Source organism: Nicotiana tomentosiformis, chromosome 2 (assembly GCF_000390325.3).
Source record: "Nicotiana tomentosiformis chromosome 2, ASM39032v3, whole genome shotgun sequence".
Lineage (NCBI taxonomy): Eukaryota > Viridiplantae > Streptophyta > Magnoliopsida > Solanales > Solanaceae > Nicotiana > Nicotiana tomentosiformis.
In genome coordinates this window covers 121,491,864-121,510,408 of record NC_090813.1, presented here as the reverse complement: position 1 = coordinate 121,510,408, position 18,545 = coordinate 121,491,864, and the positions used below count along the sequence as shown (strand labels likewise).

The 18,545-nt window shown below is 36.0% G+C and overlaps 1 protein-coding gene across 1 annotated transcript; it reads right to left on the bottom strand.

Moving 5' to 3' along the window:
• Positions 1-11,831: 11,831 nt before the first annotated feature.
• LOC138905512 (uncharacterized) lies at positions 11,832-12,287 on the bottom strand. The gene has a single exon (XM_070194035.1). The coding sequence runs from the start codon at positions 12,285-12,287 to the stop codon at positions 11,832-11,834; it is 456 nt and encodes a 151-aa protein (XP_070050136.1).
• Positions 12,288-18,545: the final 6,258 nt, after the last annotated feature.

The following is an 18,545-nucleotide window of genomic DNA, read 5'->3' as shown; positions in this document are numbered from 1 at the left end:
ACCCGATCAAGTTTGTTAATCAAAACCCATCCTCAATGATCGATTAGCAAGGTGGTACCTCCAATTTCAACAATTCGAGATTGTGTACATCCCACAAAAAGTTGTGAAAGGCCAAGCTTTGGCAGATCATCCAATACCTGATGATTGGGAATTGACTGATGAACTACCTGATGAGGATGGAATGGTCATCGAAGTGCAACCACCATGGAAAATATATTTTGATGGTGCCACACATCGTGAAAGAGCTGGTGCAGGTGTTGTGTTTGTCACTTCTCAAGGAGAAGTCTTGCCATAATTCTTCACCTTAACACAACATTGCACCAACAATGTTGCAGAATATCAAGCACTCATACTTGGGCTTGAGATGGTCGTTGATATGAGACAACTCCAATTATATATTTTTGGAGACTCTGAGTTAGTGATCAATCGATTGCTAAGTAGCTACGAGGTCAAAAAGCCGTCCTTATCATGATTATGCGTAGAAATTGATTGGATGGCTTGGCAATGTAACTCTTCAGCATGTGCCAAGGAAGGAAAATAGGAAAGCCGACGCCTTAGCTGCTCTAGCTTCGACATTGACTCTGCCCGGCCAGACACAAATCACTATCTGTCAAAAATAGATAGTACCACCAAATGAGAACGAGGATGAAGAAAGCAAGCTCGAGCGTTTGGTAGCCGTCACTGAAGCTAAGAAGGTTGATTGGAGACAAACCATGATCGACTACTTATGTTATGGGATACTCCCAGAAAATCCAAGGAGAAAGACCGAAATTCGTCGGCGTGCCCCTCGCTTCCTTTACTACAAGGACACTTTGTATCGAAGACCATTTGAGGGAGTTCTCTTGCGTTGTTTAGGGGAAGATGAAGCAACTCAAGCTATGCAAGACGCACACTCTGGAGTTTGTGGATCACATCAATCTGGGCCGAAGCTCCACTTTCACATTAAGAGGATGGGTTACTACTGGCCAATAATGGTGAAAGATTGCTTAGATTATGCTCAAAGATGCAAGGCTTGCCAGTTTCACACAAATTTTATACACCAACCACCTGAAATGTTACACCCTACTGTTACATCTTGGCCATTTGACGCTTGGGGATTAGATGTTGTTGGACCACTTCCAAAATCTTCTGGAGGACATCTATACATCTTGGCTGCAACTGATTACTTCTCAATATGGGTCGAGGCCGTCGCTCTCAAGGAAGTGAAGAAAGAGAATGTCACAAACTTCATTCGAGTGAACATCATATATCATTTCAGCATTCCTAGTTATATAATAACAGATAATGGCAAATCGTTCGATAACAAATTGATGACCAAGATCTGTGAACTTTTTGGCTTCAAGCAACGTAATTCGTCAATGTATTATGCTGCTGCAAATGGACTAGCCGAAGCATTTAATAAGACACTTTACAACTTGTTAAAGAAGGTCGTCTCCAAGTCTAAAAGATATTTGCATGACAGAATGGAAGAAGCTTTGTGGGCATATCGTACGACTCATCGCATGCCGACACAAGCAACTCCTTATTCTCTTGTTTATGGAGTCAAAGCAGTTCTTCTTCTTGAGCGTCAAATACCATCCTTGCGACTCGCTGTCCAAGAAGGTCTTACTAAAGAAGAAAATGCTCGTTTGTGCCTTGAAGAACTAGAGTCCCTTGATGAAAAAAGGCTAGAAGCTCAACAAAGTCTTGAATGTTATCAAGCTCGTCTTTCTTGTGCTTTCAACAAAAAGATTAGCTTAAGGTCCTTCCAAGTTAGCGATCAAGTTCTTGCAGTAAGAAGACCCATTATCACCTCTCGCAAATCTGGGGGCAAATTCACTTCAAAATGGGATGGTCCATATATTGTGCAAGAAGCATATTCAAGTGGAGCTTACAAGTTAGTTGATGTAGATGGCATGAGAATTGGCCCTATCAATGAGACATTTTTGAAAAGGTATTATCCTTGAAGAAGACACGCTTCTGGCCCGCATGAGCCTAAACTGCGAACGACACCCACAAAAAAAAGATTTCGCTAGGTTGAAAATCTTGAAAGAGGCGGCCTAGACAAAAGTTAGGACATAAAAAGTCTGCTAGGTTGAAAACATCGAAAGAGGCGGCCTAGGCAAAAGTTAGGACATAAAAAGTCCGCTAGGTTGAAAATCTCGAAAGAGGCGGCCTAGGCAAAAGTTAGGACATAAAATGTTTGCTAGGTTGAAAACCTCGAAAGAGGCGGTCTAGGAAAAAGTTAGGACATAAAAAAAATTCGCTAGGTTGAAAACCTTGAAAGAGGCGTCCTAGGGAACAAAAAACTAAAAATAAAAAATAAAAATAAAATAACTCACTTATTTTGAACTACGTTATGACTTGATCCTCTTCACCGAGGTACGTAGGCATTTTAGAGTTTCATTCTAAGTTCAGTCGCATAAGCTTTAAAAAAAATATGTTTCAACATGACATGATCATCAAAATTAGAGTCGAGGCATCACTTTGATCACTCAAATGGGCACATATTACAGAAAGAAAGAAGGCAATTTGTGTCGGGCCAAAATGGATATTTCATTGCTTCAATGCTACAAGGATCTGATACATCATTGTCAAGAGACTAAAAGGATGAAAATATTTGTACTTCATCCTATTCGAAGAATCTAAGTAATAAAAACAATTGACGCGAAAGATAGTCGCTATCTTGTCTTGAATGCCTTTCCAAGTTCGCTTCATTTCTTCAAAACATGATGCTACTATAAATCTTTGCGTAGTTGAATCCAAGGTGAGTTGTTCCCCTATCATATGGCCTAACTGTGAAATTTTTAATTTGGGTTCCGAAGGGTCAAGCAATACATGATCTGGAACTTTGATTAATCCAGAAGGTCTTATGCCGCAAAGACTTCTATATGCATGCGAATATGAAAGTTCACTGCAGTTGTGTCGACTTTGCAAATTTTCTATTGGTAGACTGAAAAACGTTCTACCATAAACTTCATAGGTACTTCAGGTCTCTGAGTTTATTTTCTAACGGCATGGACGGATTGCAATTCCGACACTTCAAGCTCAAGATATGATTTTTTTTCGCTGAAAGTACGCAAATTTGAAAGTTCACTGCGGTTAAGTCGACTTTACAAATTTTCTGTTGATAGTACGAAAGGAGTTCTATTATGAAATTTATATGGGTTTTAGATCTCCGAGTCTACTTTCTGACACCATAAACGGATTGTAATTCAGATACTCCTAGCTCAAGATACAATTATTTTCACCAAAAGTACGCAAATCTTAAAGTTCACTGCAGTTGAGTCGACTTCGCAAATTTTCTGTTGACAGTCTGAAAGGAGTCTTGTTATAAAATTTATATGAGTTTTAGATCTACGAGTCTAATTTCTGACATTGGAAATGGATTATAATTCCGATACTCCTAGCTCAAGATACAATTATTTTTGCCGAAGTTATGTAAATCTGAAAGTTCACTGCAGTTAAGTCGATGTCGCGAATTTTCTGTTGATAGCCCGAAAGGAGCTCTGCCATGAAATTCATAGGTACTTCAGGTCTCTGAGTTTGCTTTCTAACAATACAAACGGATTATAATTCCGACACTCCTAGCTCAAGATATGACTTTCTTTAACAAGAGCGCGCGAAGCAACAAAGCCAACACACAAGACATGTGCTGAAATTTAAGAAAGAAATAATTGGGAGTAACAGAGGGAATCCAGGTCTCAAAGAGAGATATCATATACTAAAAATAAAGATTCATTTATTGCTCCAATAAATAAGTACTTCATTACATGATATTAGTTATTAAAAAATAAAAAATAAAAAATAAATCGTAAGTCGAGAATCCTAAGCAAAAAAAAAACCTCTAAAATCATGGAAAAGGTTTGAAGCTAAGGATTTGTTGGCGGCTTGTCTCAACTGTCCCTTTCAGGAGGTATAATTTCTCTGCTTCATCATCAGATAATGGATGATTGGCTTCAATGGTATAAATCTCCCATTCGGTAATGTCAATGTTCTCTTGACTTTTAGCCAACTTCACTTGTTGTTTATCCAAGAGCGCGACGATCTTCTTCTTTCTGGAGGCCAAGGCAGCTAGCTGTTGTTCAACACTCGCAAGATTGGCTTGAAGTCTCTCTACAGACTCGTTCACTTTTTCATATTCCTATTTAGCATCATCTAGGCGTTGTCGTGCATCAGAAAGTGACTCTTGGTGAAATTCTTTAGTCATCTTGGACGATCTTAAAGCATCGTAATCTGCGTACGTCTTGAAGAAAGCCTCAACAAAAGCCTCTAAAGTAGAAGTATCAATAATATTTTCTTTCTTAATTTCCTCAAGAGTCAAAGCGATACTTTCCTCCAACTTTGTGAAGCTATCCAGAGAATCAAGAGAGAACTCTTCGATCCATTCACACAAGGTAGGACACATCGTGTTAACAAAAGAAAGTTTAATATGGAAAATAGTCCCTTGTGGTTTGAAGTTTGGAGCATCAAGATGTAACGGCCATGGAGTAGGCTCGAAGTCTTTTTGACATTTTGCTTGACTTGCGGCAGCCTCCATCTTACTCATCACGACTGGCTTGGAAAGCATAACATCTTCTGGGAGAACGAGGTGCGACTCTTTGGGTAGACTCGAATCTGTCAACGAAGCATTATTTACAGCATGATGTTCAACACCATCAAATAAAGTGTGAGGACTTTTTGCAACCACACCGAGGGAATTTGGGCTTGTAACACAGTCTTCCACCATGTTGCCACCAAGTACATCATCATACAACTCATCGACGCCCAACTGCAATTAAAAAAAATAATAACTTTGGTGTTCAAAAAAAAAAAGAAAAACGAAAAAAAGGAGTTAATTTGAAGGAAATAATATTTACTCGTTTCTCTAGTTCAGACAACGGCATCGTTGAGCTAGGGTCACCCTCTACGAAAAATCCAGTATCGATACTAAGAGCATCCAAGTCAGCAAACTCACTATGGCTCATGTCCTTAGCCTTCTTCTTTGAACGATTTCAATGTATGTCGTGACTAACATCACTCTCGTTCGAACTGAAAGTCACACTAACATTCACAACCTCATTGGGCAAAGCAGAAGCTTGAGTCCTTTCCTTGTTTGTTGGCACGACGTTGGTTGTCTTTGCAACATCTTTGTTTGGTGAAGTAGGAGGCGCTTTACTTTTGCAAGGATTGTTCGTCACCTCCACAGTGGCAGTAGTTTTCTTGGAAGTCAACAAAACATGTTTAGCTCCTTTATCCACATGGGCATCCCCGCCCGTCGAAGGGATAGACTTGGATAAGACCTTGGTGCTTGGCGAAGGATCTTTCGATCTTAACTTGGACTTGAAAGACCCTTCGTGAGTGTTCTTTTGACGTTGATCATCTTTGGAGGATAAAGGAATATCATCTTTCCTTGGAACTTTCAAAATGATGTGAGTACTTTGTCGGGAAGAGTGCACTCGACGAGCTCGACACCAATCTGCATACTCACGAGTCATAGAGGCCCCTCTTCTGAAGGACGCGCAGGGACAATAATCTTTGATGAACCTCCAAGACGAACACAGGAGTCCCTGAATTGCACTAGCATTTTCAGTGAGCCGTCGTAAGGTCACTCTATGAGGTTGCCAGAACATCTTGACAAAAGCTTAATTGACGACTAAACCTATGGGGGCTATAAGATTCCACAATATGAATGTCATCATGCCTAAGGGTGATGAAGCTTAAGTGAAGACTTATACAAATGTCACTCTAAGAATTCGATTGTTCGTCATGATCGGTAAGATGCAATTCCCTCCCTTGTAGCATAGCCAAATGGTGAAGTTGTCGTGCACTAACTTGTTGAAACAACTCACGGGCATTACTAAGGTCAAAATGTTTGGCCATATTCTTGCCAGAAACCTTGCACATTTGCAGACCTCGTTGTGGACGCTTAACACGACAATAGCTGTTGAAATATTCTCTTATCCATCCATATACATAATAAATAGTAAAAAGTGCTTTGCAGGCGCCCAAATCTTGAGAAGTGGAGACCTATTTCAGGCCATGGTAGATACTTGCAAGGACTGGAACCGCCAAGGAAAACTTCTCTTCATGAGCCATCAAACTCGTGATTTTGAAGACGCTAGCACGAATGTAGTCGATCTTCTTATTAGGGAACACAAATTTGCAAAGCCAACATGCAAGGAAAGCCGCCAAATAAGTCTCAGCTCTAAGTGACTCCTCCACGCCAAGCTCAATAAATGGGGCATTCTCCTCATCGGTTCGTGGTAGGAAGCTCGCGTCAATATTTCCAGAAGGATTATGATTCAACTTCGGCCTTGTAGTCTGATTCCTTGATGACTTTTGCGGAGGCTTGGCATACCTACTCGGACCTCGAAACCAAAACTTCACCCAATCACGAATGGAGACCTCGTGGACATCATCCTTCATGAGTTTGTAGAACGCCGAGAACAGGTGCAGACAACTTCTTGGGAGGAAAGGTTTTCCTTGATCGTCCGCTTGTGTCAACTCCTTAGCCGAGGGGATAACTTCTTCGTAGAAGGACCCATGCACCGGAAGGCCTCTGATTGCTCGCAAGTCCCACAAAGAGATGGAGAGTTCACCAATAGAGGTAGAAATTATGTCGGTAGATGGATGCCAAAGCTCACAAAAGGCACGGAGGACATTCTTATTGTAGTCATATGTGAACAACGAAGCAAAGATGGCGTCATAGACCTTGATGCCATCTAGAGTCAACTTGTTGCGGGCAAGAACATCTTCTACCCACTCCTAATATTTGGACGTATAGCGAACTTCACCAAAGCCGGAAGGAGGAACACTCCAAGTGGCGAGACATCCATCGTGATCACGATGAAGAGGACTAGCAGACGCGACCTTCTGATGGGTGTAGGACTTCAAAAGTAGGACCTTCATGTTGGTTGCTTTGCCCGAAAATCTATCCAATGCATCTTTCATCTCTCTAGTCGACCATTATGCAAGATCAAGGGAGGCGTCAAGTGGCTTCCTAGCGAGCGCAAAAGCACCTATCACCGGAGGATGAATTTTTAAAGCGAGAACTTGGGCGCGCGGATTCTGCTTGTCACTAATAATCTCAAGGTGTGGATATGTTGTATCGTGGTCGATAAAATGCATCCTTGCTGATGGAATTCACAGTCAAATGTGCTGCTCCGAGAGTCTGCGAAAAGAAAAAGGAAGAATCTATGAAAACCAGCAAGACTGAAAGGGACAGCATATCACAATATATTACCTAAATTCGAGAAAATATCTGGGAAGATATCAGCACATTTTGATTATGATTTTTATCTATGTCGTAGCTCCAGAAGTGTAGTTTCCGTAGCTATGAACCGCTCGTGATTTCGATGCTCCTACACCAAGATATGATTTATTTGGTTAAGATGCGCAAAACTGAAATGTTGAGCGTGACAGGACTTGAACCAAGTTTAGGAAGCTCTCCTAGGATCACCCAAATTTTTAATATATTGTAGTACTTCGAGTCTAGCTTTTGTAGCCGCAAACCGCTCGTGATTTTAGTGTTCCTACACCAAGATATAATTTTTTTGGTTAAGACGCGCAAAGCCGAAATATCGAATGCGACAGAACTTGGAACCAAGTTTAAGAATTTCACATGGGACAGTACAAGCAAATTTAACCTCAGTCTTTGAACGTGTCTTGCCTCTAAGTGTCTACTTTTTGGAGAATCAAACAGATTGAGTTTTGGAAGCTCCTACGATGAGATATAATTTTGTTTTCGATAGACACACAAAGCTGATAATTGGAGAATCAAGCGACGGGATTACGTAATGCCAACTATTGAAGAGTACCTACTAAAACCAACCAAAAAGTGGTATTGTTGCTTTCATCAAGAGTGGAAGACTGCTGCTATGGCAACGATACAAGGAGAAAGTGGCCAATTTATAGGAACCAACAAGGAAGAAATTAAGTAAATTCTTGGTGTTCAAACTACTGACATGTGCAAATAAGGAAATATCATGTCTGATTTGTACATGAATAGGTTTGAAACTAGGAAATCAAAGCAGAAAAGGAAAATTATTGTTAGCATAAGTGTTTTTACGGGAAAGTGGGGAATGCTTTAAAATTTTCTATGTTTGATATAGTCAAGTTACTAATGCTGGCCAATGTGGAATCTCTCCAATTCATGGGAGGAAATAACGAGTAAGGAATATATATTATTGTAGCAGCCAAATTGGAAGAGCACTATGTTGTGAGAGTTTTCTTTGAGTAAATGTTTTAAGCGCATCAAAGGAAAGCATATCTTTTGAACCAGAATTCAAGTGAATAAACCAAATATTTCTTGTAAATCCAGTGATTTAAATTTTAATTTGTCCTGGGTGGATGTGTTTGACTTAGTTCAATATGAACTTAATTATTCTTTAATTAAGTTGATACTACATAAGAAAGGCCACCAAATTCGTTTTCTCACTAAAGAAGGGGAATTAAGCTACAAGAGTCAAGCTTGCTATTAGGGGTCATTTTGGCTCACTTTGAATGAAGTAAAAGAGTTGTCAATTCCAATCATTGATGATGTCAAGTCACTCTTCGGATATAGAATATGTAAACAATTGTCAGTGCGGTATCTTACAAAATGATGGGGGAAATATTGTCGTCATCACCGGTACTTCAAGTCTCACCATTCATTTCGGCAAGCCTACATCCCGACAAGCCTTGAAGCATGGGGCATTTTTAGACAAACAAAATTTTATTAAATTTAAATTCACAAGTAATTTGGATTTCATCATGTATTAAATACATATTAGTCCAAATGATACTATGGGCTAGTATAATCAGGTCGATTATTTAAATCTAAAATGAATTGATTTAAATAGAAGTCCAATGTATTATTGGGCTAGCCCGTCAATTGATCTTCTATCAAATAGATCGGCCCATAAGCTTCATGCCCAATGATCCACTAGGATTTTCTTGGAGACTACTCCACCCCACACCTATATAAAGGGGTCAAAGGAGAAAGTTAAGACACAAGTAAGTAAGCAGAAAGAAAGGCTAAAGAAGCTCTAAAGAATAGCATCAAGGTCTCCATCCATATCTGCAATTGTCCTCTGTGGTCAAATTCCAAAGGCGAACTCAAATCATAAGCGGGTGGCTTCAAATCTTCCGTTCATGATAACCCAACAAAGAATCCTGGTTCGTGACGAGCTTCAAGTTGTTCGTGACGCACCGCAAATTTGAAATCCGTCAAGTTCAAGATCAAGCTCTTGAACCATCATTCGTGAGGATAAGAATCAGATGACCACATCTTTTTTAGATTTGAGATATTCTAGAGATTGTAACCCCATCACTTGAAATTGAATATAATATTTGTCGCTATATTTTTTGTCTTGATTATTATTTTTCAGGAACGAAATTTAGTTGTTACAGAAAGAATGATTTCACCACATATATCTTTAGAATCAATAAAAATATCTCGTTGTCTTCAGGATCTTGCGAATTGTCCTTGATGATCACCACATTGATCGAGTTTGAAAGAGCCATTTGATAGTTGAAACCCCTATGTATGGGTGGTCTTTTTTGTAACAAAGTTTAAAAAATTAGAAGTATGCATTGTTTGGGGTGATACTTAACTTTTGACCCCACTTCTCCGTGGGCATAACTTCAAGGATAAAAGTTAAAAGTGTTGTTTATGAAATAATCGAGCAACAATACTTTTTAAACTTGAAATTTTACCCATGGATCAAGCGAAAATAGAAATTCAAGACCATCCACTATAAAAACTATTTGTATACTTCACGCAACAAAGTTAAGTCTACCAACGAACCCAATAACCAATCTTAGGACCAGAATCAACATTGGATGCATTTGTCCATGATGGTTAATTGGAATTAACAAGATATTAGTGGCAGTGAAGATTTGCACTAAAACATCTGTTTGGTAACCAAGGAGGATTAAACATTGAAGTTATGTTAGCATTGCTTAAAAAAAAAGTTATAGAGGGTGTTTAGATTGGCTTATTTTAAGTGATTATTGGCTTTTAAATACTTTTTTAGTTTTTGTGGTGTTTGACAATGATAAAAAAAAATACTTAAAAGCACTTACTTTAGACATGCAAAATACAAAAATAAGCCAAAAACGAGAAGTTGGATATTACCAACTTATGATTTTTGGCTTTTAGCTTATAAGCTACTTTTTTAAAAACCAATTCAAACATCCTCATACTTGAATTATACTTCTTCCAATTTCAAAGGGGTTAACTAAGGAAATAAACCTATCTCAGAAAGTCAAATGTACGACATTTTCTCCTTTAGTTGTGTTATTTTTTTAATCTAATTAGATAAGAGGTGTGAATGTGAAATGGAGGGAAAAGATTTGGAGGGAAACGAAAAGTTTGAAGTGTTTTCCTTTACTAATGTACTTTGTCCCTCGTCGGAAAATGGCAAGAAAATCTTTGTGCTTATATTAAGAAGCACATCTTCTAGCTCTTAAAGAGTTGAGAAACAGTAGTGCATGCGCCGTTGTTGTTGCTCACTCGGTTTCGGTCAATTGATTGATAATTTTTTGGACCAAATTTATTTTTCGTTATTCATTTTCTTTTTCCTGATATTTTTTCGCACAGATTTTATTTCGCGGTTAATTTCCTAATGGTTGTTTCAGCTTTGGATTCGGTCAATTGATATGATTGATTGATAATTTTTTGGACCAAATTTATTTTCCGTTTCCCGTTATTCATTTTCTTTTTCCTGATATTTTTTCGTGCGAATTTTATTTCGCAGTTATTTTCCTAACGGTTGTTTTGAGTTTAAAATTCGTGACCAGACTTCTGCCAAAATGGTACCCCATGTGAACATGTACTTTCGCACATATTCAACCAAGACTGTTTGGCTATAAATTCAGAGGTTTTTCCTCAGTTTTTACCACCGAAAATCTGTATACTCTCCCCTCTGCTGCATTTCTGCACTGTTTTTCAAAGCAAAACGTAAGCATAAATGTGATTTACTGCCGTTTGTTGAGTTCGACGAAATTCTGTAATTTCTATTGCCGGTATTACAGAATAGTTGTTCCGTTCTATCCTGAGAGGGATTAATCCAATAACCTTGGGCAACACTAAGGGGATTAAATTACTTAAGAAAATACAGTTTTCTGTTGGGCTCAGAACTTTTATTTATTCTTGTTTTATTCTGTTTCTGCTTCTGTTTTGTTTTATTTTTGTAGAAATTATTTTCGAACACTGGTTGATAACAAGTTGTAGGAAAACTTCTGTTTTGATCTCTGAGAAATAATAATGCTTATTTTCGCTAAGTAATAGCTTGAATAAACTGACACTGTGTTTGACTAAATCGATTCAATAAACTTTATGATTTACCCAATTACTAACCTAAATCACAATTGTTAGGAAACTTTTATGATTCAACAATCGTCAAACCATTATCATTATTTGTAAATTCAAACTTACAAGCAATTAGGAAAAATATAACTACAAGAGCAAGCGACCAGCATATGGCAGATATCCGACAATGCTTCGCAAAAAGTTCTAGTATTTTATATATTTTTATGCAAAATTTGCGTACATACACTATATATGACGACACTTCTTAAAAATAATAGAAAATAAATATTAATTTGGGACAAAAAAGGCTTTAAAATCACCAAAGTCTTAAGATCAAACTACTTACGCAAGAAAAGTTTAAATTTTCTTTATCAACTTAAAATATTCCTACCACAAACATGATAATATTCTTGTATTAACTAGATCAATACATACATTACTATAATAGGTTCCATAAATGCAAACAACAAGCTAGTGGTTTAAGAAAAGAACTCAAAAACCAAAGAAGAAAAAGAGAAGATCGGCGAAATGAAATAAGAAACTGAAGGAAAACTCTTTAAATTACTAATTTAGTGTCTTAATCAACCACATCAACCTTGACTGTGCAAGATAATAGCCTTCGAAAAATGGAATACAAAGCAGCGCATGATATCTCCTTAGCCTTTCTAATTCCATTTATATTTTCCCTAGTACTTCGACTCTGGGCACCACTTGAATTATCACCAGTATTACGAGCTTTTCGTTTTATTCCATAGTATTTCAGTACTATTTTTTCACAAACGCTCTCTTCTTTTGAAAACGGATAGCTTCTTAAGTATAATTGTCTGTATGAAATGCTATCCAACACCGTCGGATTACTGGGATGACTGCACTCGATATTGCCATTGTATTGGTTGTTTATCCTTGAACTGACGACTGATTTTATGAACTCAGCGTCAGATTCTGGCCATTTATACAGGTTCAAGTATGTTGGTCTTATTGGTGCTCTGGCAATTTCGTTAACACAATTAGTTGATATGCAGGCGGAGGCCATCTTAGTTTTCCGGCGAGAAAATAACTTATCTCACTTACCTCTCAATATGAAAATCAGGTAGCTAGTGTTACCCCTACAGTATTTATAATAGAGAAAAACTAGTTTTGATTACAAACTAGGAAACCTAATCCCATATTATGTTTAATTACTACAAAACCTATTTAGATATGAGTTAAAAGAGAGTAGAAAATGCCAAATCCTAAGTAATTTAGGATTACTAATTATAATGGTTTAATTCCAACAAGTATGTTTGACACGAATTAAAGAGATGAACAAATAAAAATCCTTAGTAATTTAGGATTGCTAATATACTTGGTTTTTATTCCGATAAGGTCTGCTTCACTTGCTTTTATAATGGGATTACATTTTGAAGCGTCGTCGATGTAGTATTGACTATTGTTAATACTACAACACTTGATAGCAGAGCCATAAATATCCATTATAGTTTTACACTCTGTCGTGTGCTCCTTGACATGGCCTTAAATAGTTTTAGGTCGGGTGATTTGCATAAAAGTGATATTTTGCGCTGTTATTTAACTGTTGTCTTCAGTTTTGACATTTGTGCATCCTTAAGTTGCAATTGAAGTGCGCAATGGAGTATATAAGATTTTCTAATCAATGATGGAGTTTTTAATTATTGGAGTTTTAGAGTAAGGATGCTTAAGGCAGCTTCAGCGAATATATATATATATATACCAGTGACATCTCTTTAACAAGGAATGATATTTATCTTTTGTGTCCTTTTTATTATTTTTTAATAATTTAAATAAATAAAGACAATAAACAGTTGTGAGGGCAATCAAGAGTTGCAACGGATGATTAAACGAACTGTTTCTTTGAGAATTTAAGTCAATTAATGTCCAATTATCCTTAAATGCCGGTGAAACTGGACGATTAACTCTTCAGTTCATTCTGATATTTTCCGTCTCTATAAAGAAGCTTCATATCCTCTATTTGGTGCGGACACACCAGATTAGATAGGGTTCGGAATGAAGTTATTCGGGACAAGGTACAAGATGTGAGAAGCACGACTTAGATGGTTTGAACATGTGAGAAGGATAGCACAGGCGCTCCAATAAGGAGGTGTGAGAGGTTGACATTGGAGGGCCTTAGGAGAGGTAGAGGTAGGCCGAAAAAGAGTTGGGGTTAGGTGATTAGGCATGACATGGCACAACTACAGTTGACCGAGGACATGATCCATGATAGGAAGGTGTGGGGGTCGAAGATTAGGCTACTAGGTTAGGTAGTCTAGATTATTCACACCGGTAGTATTAGTACGTACTCGCGCATTTGATTGGTAATAGGCTTATTTGAATACCTTTTTTTTTTACTATCTTGTTGTGTATGCTGCTTTTACATGGTTTTTCGGTGTTGTCCCGTCTTGTTTCTTGTTATTATTGTGGTACCTATGCTTGATTGAGCCGAGGGTCTATTGAAAATAACCCCTCTACCTCCACAAAGGTAAGGGTAAGGTTTGCGTACACACTACCCTTCCCAAACTCCACTACATGAGATTATACTGGGTATGTTGTTGTTGTTATTTGTAATTTACTTTTAACTTCTTTACCATGTTAAACTTATTTTCCAGGCACTAAATCTTTGGCAAAGGGTCGTGCACCACGAAAACACGGTGAAGAATATTATTACTGGTATCATCAAGTTGTTCGTTGCATTAATTTATTTTTTAAAATGATATTTTATTCTGTTTTAAGCAATTTGGAGTGTGTACTATATGCGTCAGGTCTATTTGTCGTCTTTTTCTTTGTATTCTGTTTATGAATTATGTTTGTTCTCTTCCTTTGGTTTTTCATTTCCAGTGTATCATTTTGCCTTACTTAAATGACAAATAATGCTTTGTGAACTTCAACGAGATTGAAGAACTCAGGTTTTGGTAAAATGTAGGTAAAATCACTTCTGGTAGTCATGTTAATTCGTATGTGTTCCTTTAATCCAAAGCAACCTGTAGGCCTTTATACTTAATTTATCAATATAACAATATAGATTATGGTATACGACATCCAACATTGTATACAGTGCATTGATCTTATTCACTTTCTTGACCCAAGTTATCTTTGAACTGAAATACTTTTTCCCAAAACTTTTGACTTGTGCAATCATGGCATATTGACATCCAATTTCATATGTATGGCATCCTTTCTGTCCAAATATTCAGCCAACTACAGCTCCATCTCTCTAGAAGATAATGTATTATCAAACATATGAAATGGTATTAAGCAGCTTAATTAATCAGAATCCTAGTAGCAAAAAATCTATAACATCCTTTGCAAATTTAGAGTGAAAGTAACCTAATATGATGAGAAATTAATTAACTTTCGTAATCACTGTTCGATCTTAAAAGTGATTGAAAAATATTTTTTTCTTAGTTTTCATTGCACTATTTCCTCCTCCTCGATCAACTGCTTGATCATATACTGGGGCATATTTTAAGCTAAAATATCATATTAGGGTATCCAAGAGGAGGAAAAAGAGCAAAAAAGATATCCTATATGCTTTTTGCTTTTTAATATCTCGATGCATTCAAGAGCGTGTGCAACTTCATCTGCATAAAGACGTGGACTAACCTGTATTAAATGTAGTACTCTCAATCAACATAGTGATTCATGTTGCACCCTTAATGCAATCCCTGATCCATTAATATACAAAAACAAAAAGATTATTTTTTAATATTTTTACGCATGCATTATTGATAGAAAGCATCTAAAGAATTAAAAGACTTTAAAAATTCCTTTTTGATGAAAGATTAAATATCTTATCATTCTAAAACATTTAATCAGGTACATTAACAGGGGCGGATCTATGTAGATGGAAGGGGTGGTACGCCACCCGGTCGTTTCGGTAGAATTTCATATTAGTATTGGTATTTCACTGATATTTCATGTTAAAAAGGTATAAATTAATTTTGTGGCACCCTGACAAACAGAGTTATGGTAGGTGCCATGGTCTAAATGCTTCTTGTCACGTCCGAGACCCAGGGTCGATCCTCTTACCCTCATTTTTTAACAAAGCCTATTTTACTTTTCCTTGTTCCCTATTTTTCCAGATTTTCTTTTCTTCTCTTTCCTCTTATTTTCATCTTTGTATTCTCTCTTTATACATTTCCATTTTTATTAGTTATTTAAATTATAAAAATATGTTTATTTCTATTTTCCTTTTCTGAATCTTGGACTTTGATATTTCAATATGTTTTAATTATTTTTCTTTTGATCTGGTTAATGTTATTTTTTCCTTCAATGACCAAACATTTTAAGTTTGCTTATCACGTGTGTATTTATGTACCAAAAATTTTATGAAGTGAATCGAATTAATTAAAAAATGGAACGAACCAAACCGAACCAAATTAATTCAAAACTGAGCGAACTAGCCAAATGTAGGGGTGTCAATGGATATTTGAAAACCGACTGTACCGTAATGCACCAAACCGATTTTTAGGTTTCTTTTAAAGAAACTGTACGTTTTTATATAAATTTATAATTGTACCGATAATTAGGGTCAGTTTTTTATTTCATAAAAATAAATTAAAAAATACCGAACCGTACCGAATAAATTTTACATGTGGAATACTTATATAGTAAGTTTAAAACTAATACGTAAAGCATTAAATTTTTTATTGAGACTTCGAATTATGAAAATTGTTACAAACCAACAAGTAATTAAACTCAAAATACTAATTCCTAAAACCTATTATGCTACTTATACTTAAACTAAGTTATTTCAAGTATCTTTATTAGCAAGACACAATATTCTAGCGATTATGAGTAGCAAACTACAATGTATTGAATATGTTTCCTGTCATATAATTTAAATTTATCTTTTTGAATATTTAATATAAACTTTATTCTTGAGTCTCAACTTGATTAATATCTTTTATTTTCTTTGCTTTTACTTGGTTTCTTTTACGTTGCTGTCGAATAGTTGATGGATCTATATATACTCTAGCCATCTTTCATAATTTTTAAATTCATCACCATTTAAACAGTAAAAATATCTAAAAAGTTTTGGTAAGTCTTATAAAAGAATGTATGTTATCTACTGGTGAATTTAAATGACATTTATAAAAATACAAAAATTAACAGAACCGTACCGATACCGACATGATTGGAACGGTTTTGAAAAGTCTAATTTTGGTTATACATAATAGAATAACTGAAAAATTGCTATGGCACAAATTTTATAAAATAACCGGCCGAACCGAACCATTGACACCTCTAGTCAAATGTACACCCTACTTCGACCTCCTTAACTAGAGGTAAGTTTACATCAAAGTGGCACTCGTAACCATCAAATCCTGGATCCGCCTCTGGGTACATAGTAATCTAATCATATACACGACGAAATTGCAGAAAACACATTTGCTATCATGTTACACAGTAGATAGCAAAATGAAGTCGATAGCTTTTAGCTCCCATTATCTTTGCGAATTAAAAGGTTTCACGAAGCAGACACTAACTGTAAAATTAGGCTTTTAGCTCATGATGCATCTAAAGTGCAGTAACACCAAAAGTACTACAAAATAGTTGATATCTCTACTAAATTGTACATCGAAATGCTTTTATTTGATGAATTTGGGTGAATATAGTTGAAGATCTTAGTGTAGATAGATGAAAAAACGTAGAAAGAATACTTGATAAGACACGCTTGACATGTTTTTAGATCAATAAGTAATTGGTAGGAAAATAAAAGCTTAAAGTAACAAATTAAGCATATTGAGATGCCAAATGACATTCAGTGTAACAATTTTTTCAGGCAAAATCAGTCTACATGTTGCACATATAAATAAAAACAAATGACAATAGAAAATACTCCAATAAATAATTTCTTTAGTTAACGGTGAAATTATATTTTTACGTAGAATAATTTAGAGTTAGAAAAAACTGACATACATATTTAAGTCATAAAAAACCTACCATAAATATGAAGTCTTAAGTTTATTGTCATTGCAAACTACACTGTATTCTTCCTCAAACTGGAGTTAGTCGAAGTACAAATATCTCATGAACTTCACCAAGAAACTCTCAATCACATAGCATCAACAGTGACTAAACTATGTCCGTTGTTTCAAACAACCTTAAAGATCAAAAATAATCTAACAGACTTCTGGGTCAGTTTTATAGGAACTGACAGCAGGACTTAAATTTTCCCAGAATAAAGTTAAAATTGAAGGATACCTATGGTATCCTAATAATGTTGCACCTAAAAATAGTAGTCATTGACAAGGACTACTCCCCTTAAAAGCCATCTCACTCAAAATTTGCTAATTTCTTAGCTATAAATCAGAAACAAATATGTATTCTGACATATGCACCAAGTATCTATTTCGAAAAATCGTGACCAAAAGAGATGCAAATTACTAACTTGCATGTAAGAAATTCAACAGAATAATCTAAAATATGAAGAAAACCAAATCGGATCTATCAAAATCACATCATCAAGAAATGGGTGCAACAAAGAAAGAAGGAGAATGAAGTAGAATCTACCAGAAATCACAAGTACAATAGAATTAATGTCATAAGCAACCACAAACCAATCAATCAAACAATTTCACAATTTAAAAGATTGAAGAACATAAAAAGAGTAGAAGAAAGTTTAGATACAAACAGAGATGGTCTTCTAAATGAGAGAAATAGTGAGCTGTGAAGTAGTACAAAAGACTTTAGTTGAATGTAAGTGCAGTACACGTGGCAAATAATAGTAGCACACGTGTCCCTTTGAGAAGACATGGAGAATTACCTATTACCCTTAAATTCTTTGAAATCCCAATGTTCGAACACCATAAGTCCGGCTTCTAAATAATATAAATAATAGTAAAGTAATACGATAAAGGAAAATTATTAGCTCAGCTCGTTGCTTTTAATTTCTTAATCATAGATAGCTTTATTCATTCCCACTCGGAAGAAATTCCACACATTTATTCATATTTCTTATAGCACGGCAAACCTTAGAATCAACGCGATATGTATTAGGAGATTGGTGCAAATGCTATTATGATTAAGCACAAAAATATATGCAACACATGACTTCTCTAGACTAATGACATAACCATTATATTCCATGCGAGTATCATTAATATTTTTAGACATCATTACCGAAAAAGGAAGAATAAAAAATTTATTGATTTGTTCATTTTTTTCTTTTAATAACTGTTTAAACCAAATGTCATTCTTTAACACGAACTCAAATCAAATCAAATTAAGTTAAATTTTCACTTTCGTTTAATTCAATTTTCATTACAAGATACCT

What these genes read in the sequence shown, in the direction of transcription:
- LOC138905512 (XM_070194035.1), bottom strand. Translation starts at nt 12,287, where the DNA reads ATGGCCTCCGCCTGCATATCAACTAATTGTGTTAACGAAATTGCCAGA.